The following is a 16,079-nucleotide window of genomic DNA, read 5'->3' on the forward strand; positions in this document are numbered from 1 at the left end:
TGGGGATGAGAAGCATAGGAACACTTCAACTGGTGAAATGAGAAGCAACAAAAGCAGGGGATTTCAAGGGTCCTCCTGATATGAAATCATAAAGATGAAGTGAGGGCACACATCCATGCCATAAGTCTCTCTGCCTCCTGTAGCATAGATGTAGCTTAAGATACTAGACCAGAGATGTGTCAGAGATTTAATCATTTTAATCATGCCACATATTTTCTCCCCGTAATAATAGTACAGGCTTCTCTTTGCAATTTTTTTTCAGGAGTCTTGTAAGCTCATTCACCTTCAAATTTAAGACAGAAAGGTTTGGAACGCTGGCAAGCAGTTTTGTCTTCTGAGCACCTGAAGGAACCCAAAACTTCAAGTCTTGTCAGGCTTACCCCCATTTGTTCCTCATATTTTCTACACTCATTTACCACTTACACTAATCCAAGCAGATGCAAAAGCAGAAAAGGTGAGGAATGGCCCACAAGCAAAAATAATCTCATTCTTAATTTTAATTTCATTTAATTTTAGTTTGGGTTTTTCTAAAGGAGCTTCTGTTTAATATTTTCATCTTTTCCCTGTTACATTTTGTTGTGGACTGTCACTCCTACATTGATTCATGTTTCTTTTAAAAAGATGCTCAGGCATATGAAACCAGCTTGAGGGGAAATAAATATAGACAAAGCAGGCAAGTGTTGGAAATCAAGATACTCTCAGTGACTTGGCAGCACTTTGGGATACATACATGTCTCTTGTGGTTTCCTCGCAAAAAGGAGCTGGGAATTCCATTTTTACCCTCAGAATCACTCTGCTCTTCATAGCTTTCAAACTCACTTGAACTCCACCCATATTCCAGTGAGCTGTTTCCACCATCATCACCATTTTCAACATCATCATAAATCATTTCCTCTATAAGAATTAAACAAAATTTTAAATGTTACACTGACTTGTTCAGGGTGTTCTATGAAGATCTCTACAAACTTTTGTTTGCATATTTTAAAATGGGCATTAAATCCAATATTCAAACAGCCAAAGTAGGTTGTCTTTGTTGAAGCAGAGTGCTGAAAGAAGACACTGTTCTGGGTACATGCCACGATTTGTTTAAAAACATGCCCTACCCAAACCACACTCTTTTCCTCAAATCCCACAGCATGTTTAAGAAGAAATACAAAGGAAGTCCAAACTGTAGCTGTGAACACACATCTGCACTCAGGAAAAGCATCCTTCCATTTGAAAGCTTCCCATGTATCCCTAGGAACATCATCATCAGCTCAAATGACAATCCTAAAACACTTCAAGAGTCAAATGGAAATGTCACTCCTTCAAGCAAAACAGATCTGACCAAAGCAGCAAGAAATATCATACTTCAGGATTCCTCATTATTTCAACTGCACCAGTCACTAGGAGTCTCTCATATCTGAAGGTTACCTTACCTATAATTTAGTCTAATAGCTTGAAGTATTAACCTTTTCAAGATACAAAAAGCTATACTGCAAAGGCTAACCAAAGTATTACCTGTTAAAGACACAGGTCTTTTTGTTGATACAGATTCAGTACAAAATGGAAATTTTTAGTGCCCATTACTTCCCAGGAAACAGGCATACACACAAGCAGCATCATTTGCCTCTACAAGTAGAGAAGTGCTGACACTTCTGTCAGGGATCTCTAGTGTCAGTGGTTATAACACTTCATTTAACATTAACAACAAAAGTTGTGCTTTCATTTTAAAATTGAAGTTTTACTTAAATTAAGAAAAATTAGGTCCTTGAAAGATAAGTTAGCATATTCTACCCATCCATCTAAACTCCACATTCTATGACTTAAAAACTAAATTTTGACCAGTGTTTAAAAAAAAAATTAATATTAATATTAACATTAATTAATTTATTTAGAATTAACACAGAGGAGTCTCCTCTGCTTTGGAATAATCAAACTAACATTTTTTTAAAAAAAAAACCTCCATGCAAGATTCTCCTTAAAATATACTTACTGAAGAAGACATTTTGATGATAATCTAGCACAATGAATGATTTAAGAAAATCATTCCAGTAAGTCAAAATAAGTCAAGAGTTTATAAAAGTCAAATTTTTTAAGTGCTACTATTGGGACAGGCAAAAGCCAGTGATGTGGTGGACATATCTTGTCCCTGTGCTAACATAGACCAAGTTTTGACTGCAATTTCTTTGAACAGTTGCATCTCCCTGATAAAATATTCAATTAATAAATAACAAGATCACAAATGTATAAAGATTAAATTTCCCTCACAACTATTTTTTCTGAAACTTTGGGTGTCTTTGGGGACAAACAAAAAGCCAAGATATTACTTAATATCTTCTAGGCTAAGCTGAAAATTCTGACTAAGATGCTCAGCAGAGCTTTGCTCCATGTTCTACCCCTCCCCAGCTCAGCCTCCTGACTTTGGTGCACATTTCCTGACCGAGCAGCCAGAGCACAAAGATGTTCCTGCCCTGAGCAGCACAGGACACTGAGGGACCTTCCAGTAATAAAAGCATTCAAGTCATGAATTTAACATAACACTTTCAAACACTAATGGAAAAAAAAACCAACTTCAGTAATAATTTGTAAAACAGTTTGCCTGAACTCTAAGGAGAAAAATGAAAATGCTGCAGCTGTAAAGATAAACGTGGTTTTCATACAAGAATGCTTAAGCCTATCCTTGAATCATTGACACCTTTAGTATCAAAACCTATACCCTCTGAGAGCCATGACAAATAGATGCAGATTTCCTAATAAGCCAATCCACTCAAACACAAAATAATTTAGCAGCAACCATGCTTTAAGCAGTCTTCACCATAACAAAAAATTATAAACAAACTTCTTGAGCCTAGCTCCAGCATACCCAGTAAAGGTTAAATCCTTGGCTCCAGCATCTACTATAAGATCTATCCTGGCCCTTGCAAACAAGGTCAGGAATGGGAGCATTCCAAAGCTGAAATAAAACATTTCTATGGAGTCACAACCTGGATGGTAAATAAATGCTCTGAGTCTCCTGTCTATCAGGTACTTGGTATTTGAAGGGGGACTTTTAAGAACAGAACAGCTCTTTAGATAACCATGACAATGATACATCACCATACATTATTCCACTATTTAAACCACCCTTTTCCTACATACCTTGCTTTATTTAGGTCACTATAGCTACAACACTAAACACATTAATTCTCTACTATACAGAATACTGAAGCATTTGGGACAGTATCTACAGAATACAGTAGAACTCATCTTCTGAGAGAGAGGTGTAGAAGACCTGCTGAGATAAAGCCTTTCACAATGTTAATTTCATTTACATACATTTTAGGTACTTAACGTATCAATTCAATATACATGCACGCAGTTCCATATTACATTGTTTTCAACAGGCTCTGTATTGCAAAGATCTCAAACCTGTTTCAGAATCTGAATTTTCTCTTGGCACATCATCATAAATTACTTCATCTGGGTCTAAAAGCAAAACAGAAAAAAAAAAATGAGAACCCCCCCTTCCACTTGCAATTCCTTCCCTCCCATCTGCTCCAAGGATGTATTTGCTAATTAATGCATGAGAAGAACAATTTCATATATAGTCACAGATCAAGACTCTAAACTTGAGTTGATTTCCACTGTACATGTATCATCATGTACCTGATGACTTCTTTAAGACAGAGACAAATGATTCCACAGACTCTAAAAGGCATTCCATGGAAAACCAAATGTTAATGTTATTCTAAAATACAAAATATTATTATATTGCTGAATGTTTCCAATGCTATAACTCTGTTCCAGAACGTAACTGAATACAATAAAAGTTAACATGAAAATTCCTGTAAAATATGTGTGTGCATATTGGTAAACACAAAGTGTGTCAGCTGCCATTCTTCTATAGCTGTACCTTGGTGTTTCCCAATACTTACTTTCCATCCATGCTGTATTTGCAGGATCTGCAACCCACTTGGCCAGAGCATCATCCTCTCTCTTGGCCTCATTACATTCACTTGAAAAAAAGGACATAAAACAAAAGCATTAAAAAGTACAACACATTGTTTTCAAATAACTGTGAAAACCAGCTATTAAATACCTTACTGCCTTCCAGTTCCCACTTGGAAGCTTCTGATTACTCATGTTTCACTATGTAATCAGGATATAAATCTATGTATCAATCTGAGAATTTCAGTCAAGATACCCAATCTCAAGAAATATTTTGCTTTTTAATTCTTCTGCCAGAACACAGAAATCTCTCCCTTGGAAAGCAGTAAAGTGAGAGCTCCTCTTTCACTGTAAATAAGACTAGAGGTGTTCTGGGGTACATCAAGAGGTATCAGGCTTGGCAAGGCTGTTATCCTCCCCTGGCTCGTGCTGGCGAGGCTAAACCTGCATCATCACACCCAGTTTTGGCTTCCCAACACACATCCCTTCTAGAGAGCTGTGGAGAAATTGAAGCTGGGGACTAAAGTACATGGACTACAAGGAAAGAGGTGCAAGACATGGAGTTTACTTAGTCTAGTGAAAAGGATGCTATGGGGTCACCAAACAGCAGATACAACTATGTGAAAGAGAGCTACAGAGGTGATGGAGTTGGTTTGGGTATTTTTCTTTTTTGTGTTTGTGTTGGGGTTTTGGGAGCTGGTTCTTTTTCAGTGCCAGATGATACACAAGTGGGAGTGGTCATAGTGGAAGTTTTGGTTTGTAAATTAGGGGTAGTATAGCAGGGATGACTGTGCAGGAAAGCTGCAGCACCTCCACCCTAAGAGGCTTTTGAGGCTCAGCTATGAAGGCCATGGCTGATCTTACAGTGTATTGGCAACTGAAATCAGCAGGTGAGACTACAAGATCTCCAGCAGCCTGTTCCGATTGACATTGCTATGACTTTATAAAAATTAAACACAGTTCCTTCAAAAACATCAATCACAGTTACACATATAAAACTTCAACCAGTGCTACTTTAGTATGCAACCAGTTATGGACTAGAGAAAATTAAAACAAGCAAATATCAAAGCATGATACAAGAAAAATAAAATACTTATCACAGGGAAGCCTTCTTAAGAGTTAAGGTTTTACACATCATTAAAACATGCTGAATTGGCAATCACCTATTTTGAGGCTCCTCTAAGTTTGCAGAATTACAAGGACATTCTTCAGTTGCTGGTTGTGTCCCTGCTAAGTAGAAAAAAAAAGATACCATCAGCAAAAATTCTGGGAGGAAAATGTCAGTGTTGCTCAAATGGTACATTTTAGCATAAGAAACTGATTTTACTAGCTCACTGACAGTGAGTAATTATTTCTTTCAATATTCTGTACTCTTAAACAAATCTAAAAATGTGGAAGTTTCTTTACGCTATTTTTGCTACTGAAAGAATTCAGAGGCACAGAAATTTTATGTAAGAGCTGTTAAGAGGAAATTAAAATGTCTGCTGCGTTTAACTCTAGTTTCTCTAGTTGCCTAGCTAAAGAACATTATCTTCAAAATTTAAGAAAGAAAAAAAAAGGCAAGATATGGAGACCTTTCTGTTCCTCCTGCTCTCTTGACATTAATCTGTCAATTTTACCAAATGGAGGATTATTCCTGTTTCTCTAATAATCCATAGTTCTTTCCCTTTCAGGTTTCCCTTTCTGTCTTAAAATTGCAGTAAAGAAACATAATTCATCAAATTGCCAAGCAGAATATCCCACAGCAACTCTAAATCCACAAAGACTGGAAAATAAACAAACAGACATGCCTACAGAAAAGGCAAAAGGGGCAGGAATTCTGCTGATACAGTATGAGAAGAAATCATTTAGCCTAAACACCGAACTACGGCTCTTGAAATTCTCTCATGGCATTGAAAGGGAATTAGCATTAATAATTCTTAATGGCAAGATAAGACAGAAGTTCTCCCTTGTACTACATGTTGTAATACAGTGCCAGCAAAAAAAAAAGGTAAAGCATCATGAACTTAAAGGGTGACTATATACATTTGTTTGTTCTTACACATCTTTACTTAGGTATCTCTGTAAGTTAACCAGAGTCCCACATCAGAAATATTTTTTTCTTTAATAAATTGACATTTTTCTTTCAAGTCTGACAAGAAACTTTAGTTCATACTGCAGAACAGTTCTTTTTCTATTTTGACATAGAATCTGCCAGAGGTGTCCAGGCTGAGTGCTACAAAAACATTTACAAAGCAGTACAGGTGCCTGAAGTTAAGCAAGGATTCCCCTTCAAATACATAAGGTGCAAACACAGTACCTTCTTCATCTACAGAAATGCTGCGTATTATGACAGGACTGGAGTATGCTGGCACTATCAAAGGTAAATTAGATGGCACAGCATAGCCACAGGGAACAGGAACAGAATATCCACCGGACAAGTTTGAACATTCATCTTGAGGACTTGGTTCTGGTGATGAGGATGGATCCTTGTCTTGGACTGGTGAAATATTTATGATGGAGTAGGGATTTACTTTGGCCGGAGTCCCTTCTGCAGCAGGTTCTGATGCTTGCAGCTTCTCAGGCTTCTCAAAATTATCAGGCCCTTTATTTGAAAAATTAAACACAACAATGAAGTTTTATTCTTCATACCTGTTAAAGCTGCTTATTATTGCTCTTTGCAAATACCCTGAACGCTGGCTTGACCCTTGCTACACAAGCTGCTTACAATCTGTGACTCATAAAATTCCTAAACAGTAGTGCTAACCTCCCCATTTTACAGTTGAGGAATGCAAGAGCAGCAAAACAAGCTGGGTTACAAGGATGCCTATGGGAAAAAAACCAGTAACTGCATTGTCAGTCCTGAATAGGAGAATTTCTGACATGTAGCAGGGTCTTCTTTCCTTGTTGTGCCTGAAGCCAGCCTTAAACCCTGAAGGTTAAAATCCAGATTCAAGATAAATTTGCATCTTATTAATGCAAGAAACATTTTAGGAATAGCCACAAGGAGAGAAAAAGTTCACTGGAGGGACACTCTTGAAAGCGCAGTCCTGAAAATGGTCTGTTAAGAAAGGCAGAAAGAAAATAACCTTCCAAGTTTTCATCCTTGAAAATAAATTACTTTCTGATACATAAAGTTCCTGGTACTTCTTGACATAAGCTGAAGTACAGCAGAACCAAAGGCCCCTCTAAAGCAATCTAATCAATTGTATCCCAGATGATCAGAAGTTTTTGATCTGCAAGTACAGCTTCACAAAAGGTTGAGTGAGCAACAGATTTTCAGGGAAAGACAGTGTTTAAATTCCATGTTGTCAAACTGCATAGTCAGCTGAAGTTATCTGTCTTTAATTGCCACGAGTACAATAACTCCACTTACAAATATTGGGCCAAAGTCAGCAAAATCAGCTGTTGCCCATTTGAGCAGAAAACAGTGATTTCCAAACTGTACCTCAGCACTGGTAACATCTGCATGTTTTGTAACATGTTTTAATGATAAGGCTTCTGTTTATGAACTAAATTTATACATTCAGACTCCACTTATTTTTATGCACATGATTTTAAGATCAACAACCAGCAAGCTTAGCTGTGAAAGCAGATTATTTCAAGCCATCCACATCAGTGGAGATGCAAGGGCACTAGGTTTTCCTGCAGCATGGCATTATGACTAAGACCAATCCATTGGTTTGGATGCCACACTTGGATGGGAAAACAATCTGACAGTCACTTGCTTGGTCATATCTACCAGGTATATTCAAAACAAATGTATGGTATTCCCACCGAAACCTCTTTTTTAAAGTATTTTTATTGCATTGTCAAGAAAAAGTATCCTTTAATCAGTCCTGATTATTGAGCCTACTGGAGGCACAGCCCAATGGGCTGACTTACCTACGGCATTAGCCTCTTGGTGCTCTGTGCTGTTTCCAGGATCAGGAGGAGGTGGCACAAGGGCTTGCCTGTCTGCTTCTGGTATCTCATCTCCACTGTCAAAGTCAAACTGTTCTCCCTCATCCTCCTCTTCATCGTTCATACCTGTGGCTTTTGGTTCATGCTCTAGAACTGTGCAGAAAGATGCATTTGGGTGGTTTGCTCTTAGTGATTTCATGGAAACAGTAAATATTCCGCATTTCAATCAAAGCTTATACAATGAACTCTTAGATTTTTTAGGTTACTGGAACAGAACTGGAAAGTTCCTTGACATGTTTTCAGTTTTTTAGTGTAAACAATGAAATAAGTTGGAAAGCAATTACAAACTGAAAATGTAAAAACCCTTGCTTTTCTCATAATGAACCGCAACATTTTCAGTGTAAAACATTTACACTGCTGATTCTTTAAACAAGATAAGTTCACAGGTCAATTTCTTTGTAGAGGGACTTTGGGACTTCATAACATCAAATTTTTGCTTTCTAACTCAAACTTTCAAGTCTTTTCTTTCTTAGCAGTGTCAAAATGCCAGTGATGGTAACTTCACACACATCAGGAGACCAGCAGACTGGTTTTCCTACTCCAATATGAGATAGTTTTAAACCTATAACCTTATATCCTTATAGCCCCATTACCACACATAAGGTGTTCTTCAGTGGAGGTAGGGGAGGTTGAGCTTTCAGTTCTTACCTTTGAAGAAATAATGGCTGGAATAATTACACCCTAATATAGCTAGGAAGTGGGAACAGGAGGAGTATTTTTGTCTTTGCTTGTGAAGACCCTGCAGCACAGATTTGGCACTATAAACAGGGCTGGGGAGCAGGTAAAAGTGCTAGGCAGTTTTCCTCCATGCTTTTCTTACCCACAGGATTCTCAAGAACCCACAAAGATTTAAACCCCTCACTGCCTTATCTACCACTGGTTTTGCTGTGTGTTAGCATCAAAAAAAGCCTATCCACAGCATCCAAACCTTCTGTCAGAGACATTGCACAGAGGGATAGCCAGAGCAGCGGCAGGGAGGGATGCCCAAATCCTCCAGCCTCCTCCCTGCTTAAAGAAGCCCTCACTGAAGCTACACAAATAAAAAAGGGCTTCACCCCTATACCTCCCTCCCTCCACCTGCCTTTTCTACTCTCCCACCTTCTGGAGGAGAAACTCTTACCAGAGGTTCCCTCGGGGCAGACATGTAATCTGTAGATATTTTTTGGCCCAGAAGACCTTCCTCCCAAGTTCTTCCTCAAAATCATGAACAATATCCAAGTTTTACATAGGTGTTCAACTATGTATTAAAGCTGTTATACAGAATCAATATAAATACAGCATTATATATTAAAATTCATAAATCTGTAAATATCCAAATAAGTTATAAAACCTTACATGAACCTGATAGGGTGCCCCCTCACCCCTTCAAGTAACAAAATTTGAAAAACAAAGTCTTGCAAGGACAATTGGGTCTCCTGAGTCATGATGATACTATCAGCTTTTCTACCATCCAGGGCACGTTTTGTATCTTTATGATAAAGCCCACACAAACCACAGCTCTAGTCTGCTTAGATTGTCATGGTAATCAGCATTCCTGCCAAGGCTTCTGTTTCTTCAGGCAGGCTGAGCCAGCATATTTTATCACAGCCACAAATAACAAGATCTTTCATGCAGCTTCTCTGGAGGAGAAAAAGTGAACTAATTGCAAAAATAGTAAGGAACAAAAAAGGGGTTATTCTGCATTAATTGTCACAGCTTATTGCTAAGGCAGCAGGACATTAGATTTAATTTTGATGCTTTTTAAAACCTTTCTGTAAGAAGTCGACTTTCAGATTAAGGCCTTTCATTTTTGCTTTTGTCCATTAGCCACAGTTTTTTCCCCTGAAAGATTAAAAAGTCTTGCAGAGCTCTTCCACATGGTTCACAACAGTCACAGGAATCTCCCCTATTTGGCATCAGCCTGACTAGACTTTGTACTACTTGCTGCTTGACAGTCATGGGGAAAAGAAGGAAAAGGCAAGTGGAGGTGGTGTTTTATTTCTGGTTTGTTTGTTTGTTTTCAATTTCTTTATGTTTTTAGTATCTGTATACTTCAAATTTGGAAAACAAAACCCTTTGAAATACTAATTAGAGTGGTTTTTTGAGATTACCAGTGTGTGAAATGTTGGTTAGTGTGGCAGGTTAGGAAGATTAATGAATTGATGGCAGTCACAAGCAGGTAGCAGGCAGAGAACCACAACTTCTTGTGTATGCACACTGCTCTCTGCCTCTCCTCTTGCAGTACTGTGTAAGTGAACCACAGCAGCAACCACTTCAATTCCACTTCTAGTGGGAGGTGTCCCTGCCCATGCAAGGGGGGTTGGAATTAGATGATCTTTAAGGTCCCTTCCAACCCCAGCCATTCTATGATAAAGTAGCTGCCTGCCCTTCATACTGTGGGAGGTGAGGGAAGATGAGGTTACTCTTATGAGTCAATCATTTCTGCACGATTAGACCACCCAGAAACTTGAGGCATAGCTGGAGAGGAGCTCAGCTGAAAGCCACAAACCCACCTGCTCACCAGAGCTCAGTTCTAAACATCAGCAAAAGAAAAATGGGGGATGCTGATGAAACATTCCAACTGCACAAGGAAATGATGTAGGAGCAGCAGGCACCTCTGAGGTTTTGTGGCTGCTAGTTTAGGGAGCTTCTGGATCAGATGCTTCCTTGGGGAAGTAACTTAGGTATCAGATACCTGGTAAATCTCTCTACTCTGGCACTTTTACACTGATGCGGTTCCCCAGGCACTCAAGTCCAGTGCAATGCCATTTGTCAGAGACAGACAAGACCTGCCACTGGCAAAAAAAAGGTAACTTGAGACACTAAAAGCAAAAGGAATTAATCAGGATCCAGAAGCAAAACCTGGTTGAACAATGCACAATTCCCCTTTCTCGCCCTAAAGAAACAACCAACCCATATTTTACAACTGTTGGAAGAAATATGAACATAGGAATTTGTTTTCTCAACTCTTGCAGAAAAAAAAACAAAACTAAAAAATAAGGTGCCATTTTTTTTGTTATTGTTGTTATGGCTGTTAATATTGCCCTGTTTTTTTTTTTAAGTCAGAAACATTTATTTTGCATCAGAAATAAACAAGGCACAGAAAGCCTAGAAAGATCCCCTAGATCCCACCACTGATGGGATGGTGGTTTAAGACTACAAAACAGACCAAGAAAAGAGAAATTTCTTTTTGGACTACATGTTCTTTACAAAGGGCAGACTGGAGACAAATATCCTCACTTTAAAAAGTTTGAAAACTGTGTTTCAGCTTTTCACCACTTCTGCATTTGCTTAATTCTGCAGGTATTAAGATAAAATTCAACCCTCTAAATTTACTGATCCATTCAGTCTCATACTTAAAAATATTCTTCTTTAAGATCTTAATCTCAATATTGTACTATTTCATTTGATGAAAGAAGCATTCTAAAGACAAAAATAAAGGGAGAGTGAGAAGCTTTCTGCTTCAGCTGAAGAGCTGCTCACTAATGCAGATAAATGCAGATTATGTCATATAAAAAAAGATATCTTGAACAACTACAGCTTTGCACATATGTACTTTTTCAACAGTTGTTTGTATTTTGCCAAAACAACACACACAAAAGCATTTGGAAAGCAAAACAGTAACTCAGAAAGACACACAGCACAGCTACACTTGGGCTGAACCTGGCTACAGAAAAGCAGGACAGATCTTGCAAAATTCCATGCTCATGAAGAAAGTCTCAGTTTTGCCAGCTGTCTAAATTTAAAGAGAAAGGATGAAAAAGTCCTTTTCCTGGCAGCTATGCTTGCAGAGAAAAACTGTGGGAGTGAGGGGAGGATTTCCAAAGGCACACCTGTCCCCTAAATGACAGAGGTCAACTACACTTTTTTAAAAATTGATTTATTTGCATAATTTTAAAATGCCTTTTTTTTCCCCCAAAATTTATAATCCTAAAGTTCTTAGCATTACAGAGTCTGTTTGGAATTACCTCAAATAATTAGTTTTGAAAAATCCAGTTTGCCCTTCCAGCACTACTCAAAACTTTAGCATTAAGAATGCCAAAACAGAGCAATGAGAATATAATAACCAACTAAATTTTTTCTCCTATGTCAATACCATTCTGCAGCATTTCCTTTGTCAATGCTTCAGGGAAATCCTTGCATTTCTAAAAATTTTGATCTATATTTTTAAAGCATGAAAAAAAAAAAACTTGATATAATAGAAAGTTGCCTTAAGTGTAAAATACAAATTCAGGATTAGAAAAAGCAACTTACGCTCTCACAATTATTAGCACAACACAGATTCTAGACTTTTTTCTGTGGCATGTTATGTGGTGACATGATTTTCTTAAGCTTACTTCAAAAACAAGCTATCTTAGGCTGTGTTTACAGAAACCTGCTGGGCCATAAGCAAATTTTAACAATTTTTGATTGCTCTGCCAATTGCAATGCATTCTTGGCACCAGCTGTTTTCCCATTCATTTTCCTTAAACCATTTACAGTTCAATGTAATAGAGCTGAAGAGTTACATGTTTGAGGGTGACCTTAATTTTAAAGCTGAGATTAAGCTAGAGCACCTGCATTAGTAGTTTTCTTCAGCACTTTATGTTATAGACAGGGATGATAAAATAGCTCTGCACTTTCTATCAAGTGCACTTTGAATCAGTGCAAACATACAGAAAAAAAAGCACCCCAAACTCTGTCCTTCACGTATAATTGTGTTAACTCAGAGATGATCTTGAAGAATTAAGCTGTCTCTTCCATGGAAAGCCATGATAAGGGAAAAAAAAGAAACAGAATCCTAAGCCACAATCTGGAGCATGACAGCAACAAACCTGGAAGCACTAGACGTAATTAGACACTGCCATCAAGAAATACAAGGATTTTCTGTTATGTTCTAAGGCTTGAAAAATACATTTAGAAATGCAAGTAAAGCTTCTGAATAATTAGGACTGTCATTCTTGCAATCACTTGAAGTCCTTTTTTTATTATATATTTTATTTTTCATTAGTTAGCAGGGAATTATGGAAAAAAAGAGGAAATATATACATTATATTTGAAAGACTCCATGAAAAAGAATTTTATGAGGACATGTATAGCATAAGACATGGTAAATATATATATTCTCAGAAGGGAAAACTGTTCTTCCATTCTAATAGTCACTTTTCTTTCAATACATTAATTTTATTTTGGATTTTTTTGGTTGGTTGGTTGGGGGTTTTTGGGTGGGGGTGGGCTCTAGAGAGTACTTTATCTTGTATATTCACTGAATGATAAGCTTTCCTTTTTTTCTGCATGATAAATTGATAAATATTTTTATTTACTTCTACTGTGTCATTAACTTACAGTGACCAGTGAAGAAAGTAAGTGGATAATGCTTCAGATGGAAAATATCTAACTCTTATTTATTGAAAAAATATTAGCACAACTGCACTTAAGGAGCTGGCAAGACTTGCTTGTTCTTATTCCAATGTGCAATTTTAAAACATTTTTCTTATTTGCATGTATTTTGGATTACAGAATGACTTCGAACTGCATAGACCTATCTTCTTTCAATCTAAATTCCCTGTTTTAACTTCCTATAAATGCTTGAGTATCTTGAAATACACAAAACTTCCAGTACAAACTATCTCAGAATTTTTTTTTATATTATAAAGTTGAATAATTTAGATGAGCTTTTAAAGTCTGCCCAGCTCCTTACATAAGTATACAAGACACAAACAAGAAATAAGAAATGGAAGTGTGCAGATATTAGAAAATAGCTGAATTTTTAACATTGTCATTACTTTTATGAAACTAACCATTTGGGTCCAAACATCCCTTGCTGACTGTGCTGCACAGTGAAGGGGGCTCTCGAGTTGTTCACTTTTTATTTCAGGTGCAATTCCACAGCAGAGGTTTGGCATTTGCCGGGAAGGTGACCCTTGTGCTAGGAAACACTTGCGCCTGTCAAAGTCCCTGATTTAGCCAACTGGTAAACCTTTGGAAAGTGAAAAGTCTGAAACCAAACTGTGTAGGCAGAAACGCAGGGGTTAGGCACTACTTCCCATGGGAAGGAGATTGGAGCCAAGGACTTTCACTCCCCTTTCCCTGGCAGCTGCACTGAGCTGGCGCTGCCTGGGTCCTGCTCATGACACAGCCAAAGGCTGATCCAGCCTCAGCCTCACAAGACCCTGTGGAAAACAGTTACTAAAAAACCCCAGCAAAACTGAACAGTACACACATCCATGCAAAAAAGTGTTTCCAGTGATGAAAACAAAAGCAAAACCACCATAAAATTAAAAGGGTCTCCCTGCAAATGAACAACGAAGAAATAAGTAAAACCCACCTCTTTAGTATTTCATAAATACACACATTACACACTAATTATGTTGTCAAGCATGCACAACAGATGTTATTCTTCTGGATAAAACAAACAAACAAACTCCAAATATAAGTCAAAAGAAGGATGAATCTCCCTGGTCAAGTTTCAGAGAGATGCTGCTAAAAGCAGCATGCTGAATACTAAAGAATTTTATTTCTTGAAATAAAACCCGGATGTGTGGATGTTAGGAAAGATTTACAAATACCAAAGACATTGAAACTTACAAACCATTCACAGTGTTAAAAATAAAGCTTAAAGTCATCTAAAAATTAAAAGAATAAAAAAACAAAAGTAAATAATAAAAACATTATAGTGAACAAGGCTGTCCAAAGAGTAGTGGCAGCAAAACCAGCAAGACCTGTACTCTTTTGAAAATCCACAGGATGCTTTTTGGTGCTGACTGTGGTATAATCAGAAAGGCTGCTAGATAAAACTAGCATTTTGTGACCATTTACTTCAAATGCCTTCATATGTGGCCTGACAGTGATACTGGTACTGCCTGTCAGTCAGAAACATAGACCAAGTCTAGTCCCTGGAGTAATGTGTCTTTTCCACCTCAGAACCATAGGAGTAGATAAAAATTTCACCCAAAGATGTTGCTGATAAAGCAAATGAAGTCTGCAAAAGGAGGTGCTGTTCAGAAAGTGTACACAGCTACTATGAAAACTGTATAGATACAGGATGGAGTCCTAGATACACTGTAAAATATCTATCCACATGAAAGGCTAAAAGCTTTCTATCACTATTAAAGGAACACTAATAGACTTCACAGTTAATAGTATCAAGGTTAACAGTCTGAATTAATATAAATCCCACCAAGCACCTAACATGAAGTACAGATGTCAAAACACTCAAGTTCCCTTGCTGTCTGACATGTCTCTTGATAGAGGTGGATGCTGATGATGGCTGAAACCTCCTTCAACATCTGCGACAGGGACAGTTAATGCAAGCAATGGGAAAAACAGGGTAAACCAGAAATCAAACACCAGAAGGACTACAGGCTTATAGGGAAAATGAAGTATCCAGCTCTGGCAGTGTAGGGATGGGGCATGTTGGCTAACCATAGGGTAGAAGTGTCACAAGAAGAAAACAGGAAAAGAAAAATTTTTTAAGAAATGTAGTTATGACCATACAGTTGATACAGTTTTGAGAAATAGCCATTTTCAAGGAAATTTCCACCAGTAAGAGCAGTCTGGCTTGTTCTTTATTTTTTCACCTCTTTTCTCCTAGCAGCTATCATCTATTAATGTCTAGTTTTCCAAATAATTACATTTTGCATCGAAGCAATTACTGTTTAATGGCTTGAGGAATATGCATTTCTCTAGTACAGTCTGCTTAATTCTAATTAACAACATGAAACTGCTGTACCATCTGACAATATCTTGGACTGCAAGGACTGGAAGAGTAATTGGGAGTCCCTTAAAGCAGAAAGTGGCAAAAAGAGATGCTGGAGGCCAAAAACAGGGAGCATGAGATTCCACTTCTACAGAAAGAAAACATGTAGTTTGGGTATATAAAATGTGTAACATACCAAAAAGAGCTGAAATCTCTCTAAAGTAAAAGCTTTAGTAGCTCAGGCCTTGGATCATGTCTGGCAACAACTTTCCACCAGGCTGACATATTTTGCATATGAAGTAGGATACATTTGGAATACTTCAAGACTAAACTTTCAGATGACTTAGGCAACAGAATGTTCAAGTTCAGGACCACTGGTCCAGGCTGCACAACCCTTTATCTAGTAATGTCAAAACTGAGGTGCTCACTGGCACTTCCAAAAGCAGCACTTCGAACACACAAAAGCATCTGACTTCCTTTGCAGCATCAGAGGCATTCCTGTGCTCAGACATTTTCTGTAGTAATGCCCCAGCAGGGATCAGGAGATGCACACAGCTTCAGGGAACAATTA

At 37.8% G+C, this 16,079-nt stretch overlaps 1 protein-coding gene across 1 annotated transcript in view; it reads right to left on the reverse strand.

The window, feature by feature from the left end:
- ARHGEF10 (Rho guanine nucleotide exchange factor 10) overlaps window positions 1-16,079 on the reverse strand; it is a 107,495-nt gene that overhangs the window by 68,661 nt on the left and 22,755 nt on the right. Inside the window, exons 3-8 of the mRNA XM_030448639.1 lie at window positions 7,774-7,944; window positions 6,209-6,493; window positions 5,073-5,139; window positions 3,897-3,976; window positions 3,391-3,447; window positions 731-894 (exon numbers count right to left, since the gene is read on the reverse strand). Coding sequence (XP_030304499.1) covers window positions 731-894; window positions 3,391-3,447; window positions 3,897-3,976; window positions 5,073-5,139; window positions 6,209-6,493; window positions 7,774-7,944 — 824 coding nt within the window. The remainder of the gene's footprint in view (window positions 1-730; window positions 895-3,390; window positions 3,448-3,896; window positions 3,977-5,072; window positions 5,140-6,208; window positions 6,494-7,773; window positions 7,945-16,079) is intronic.

The sequence above is a fragment of the Calypte anna genome, chromosome 3, assembly GCF_003957555.1.
Source record: "Calypte anna isolate BGI_N300 chromosome 3, bCalAnn1_v1.p, whole genome shotgun sequence".
Classification (NCBI taxonomy): domain Eukaryota; kingdom Metazoa; phylum Chordata; class Aves; order Apodiformes; family Trochilidae; genus Calypte; species Calypte anna.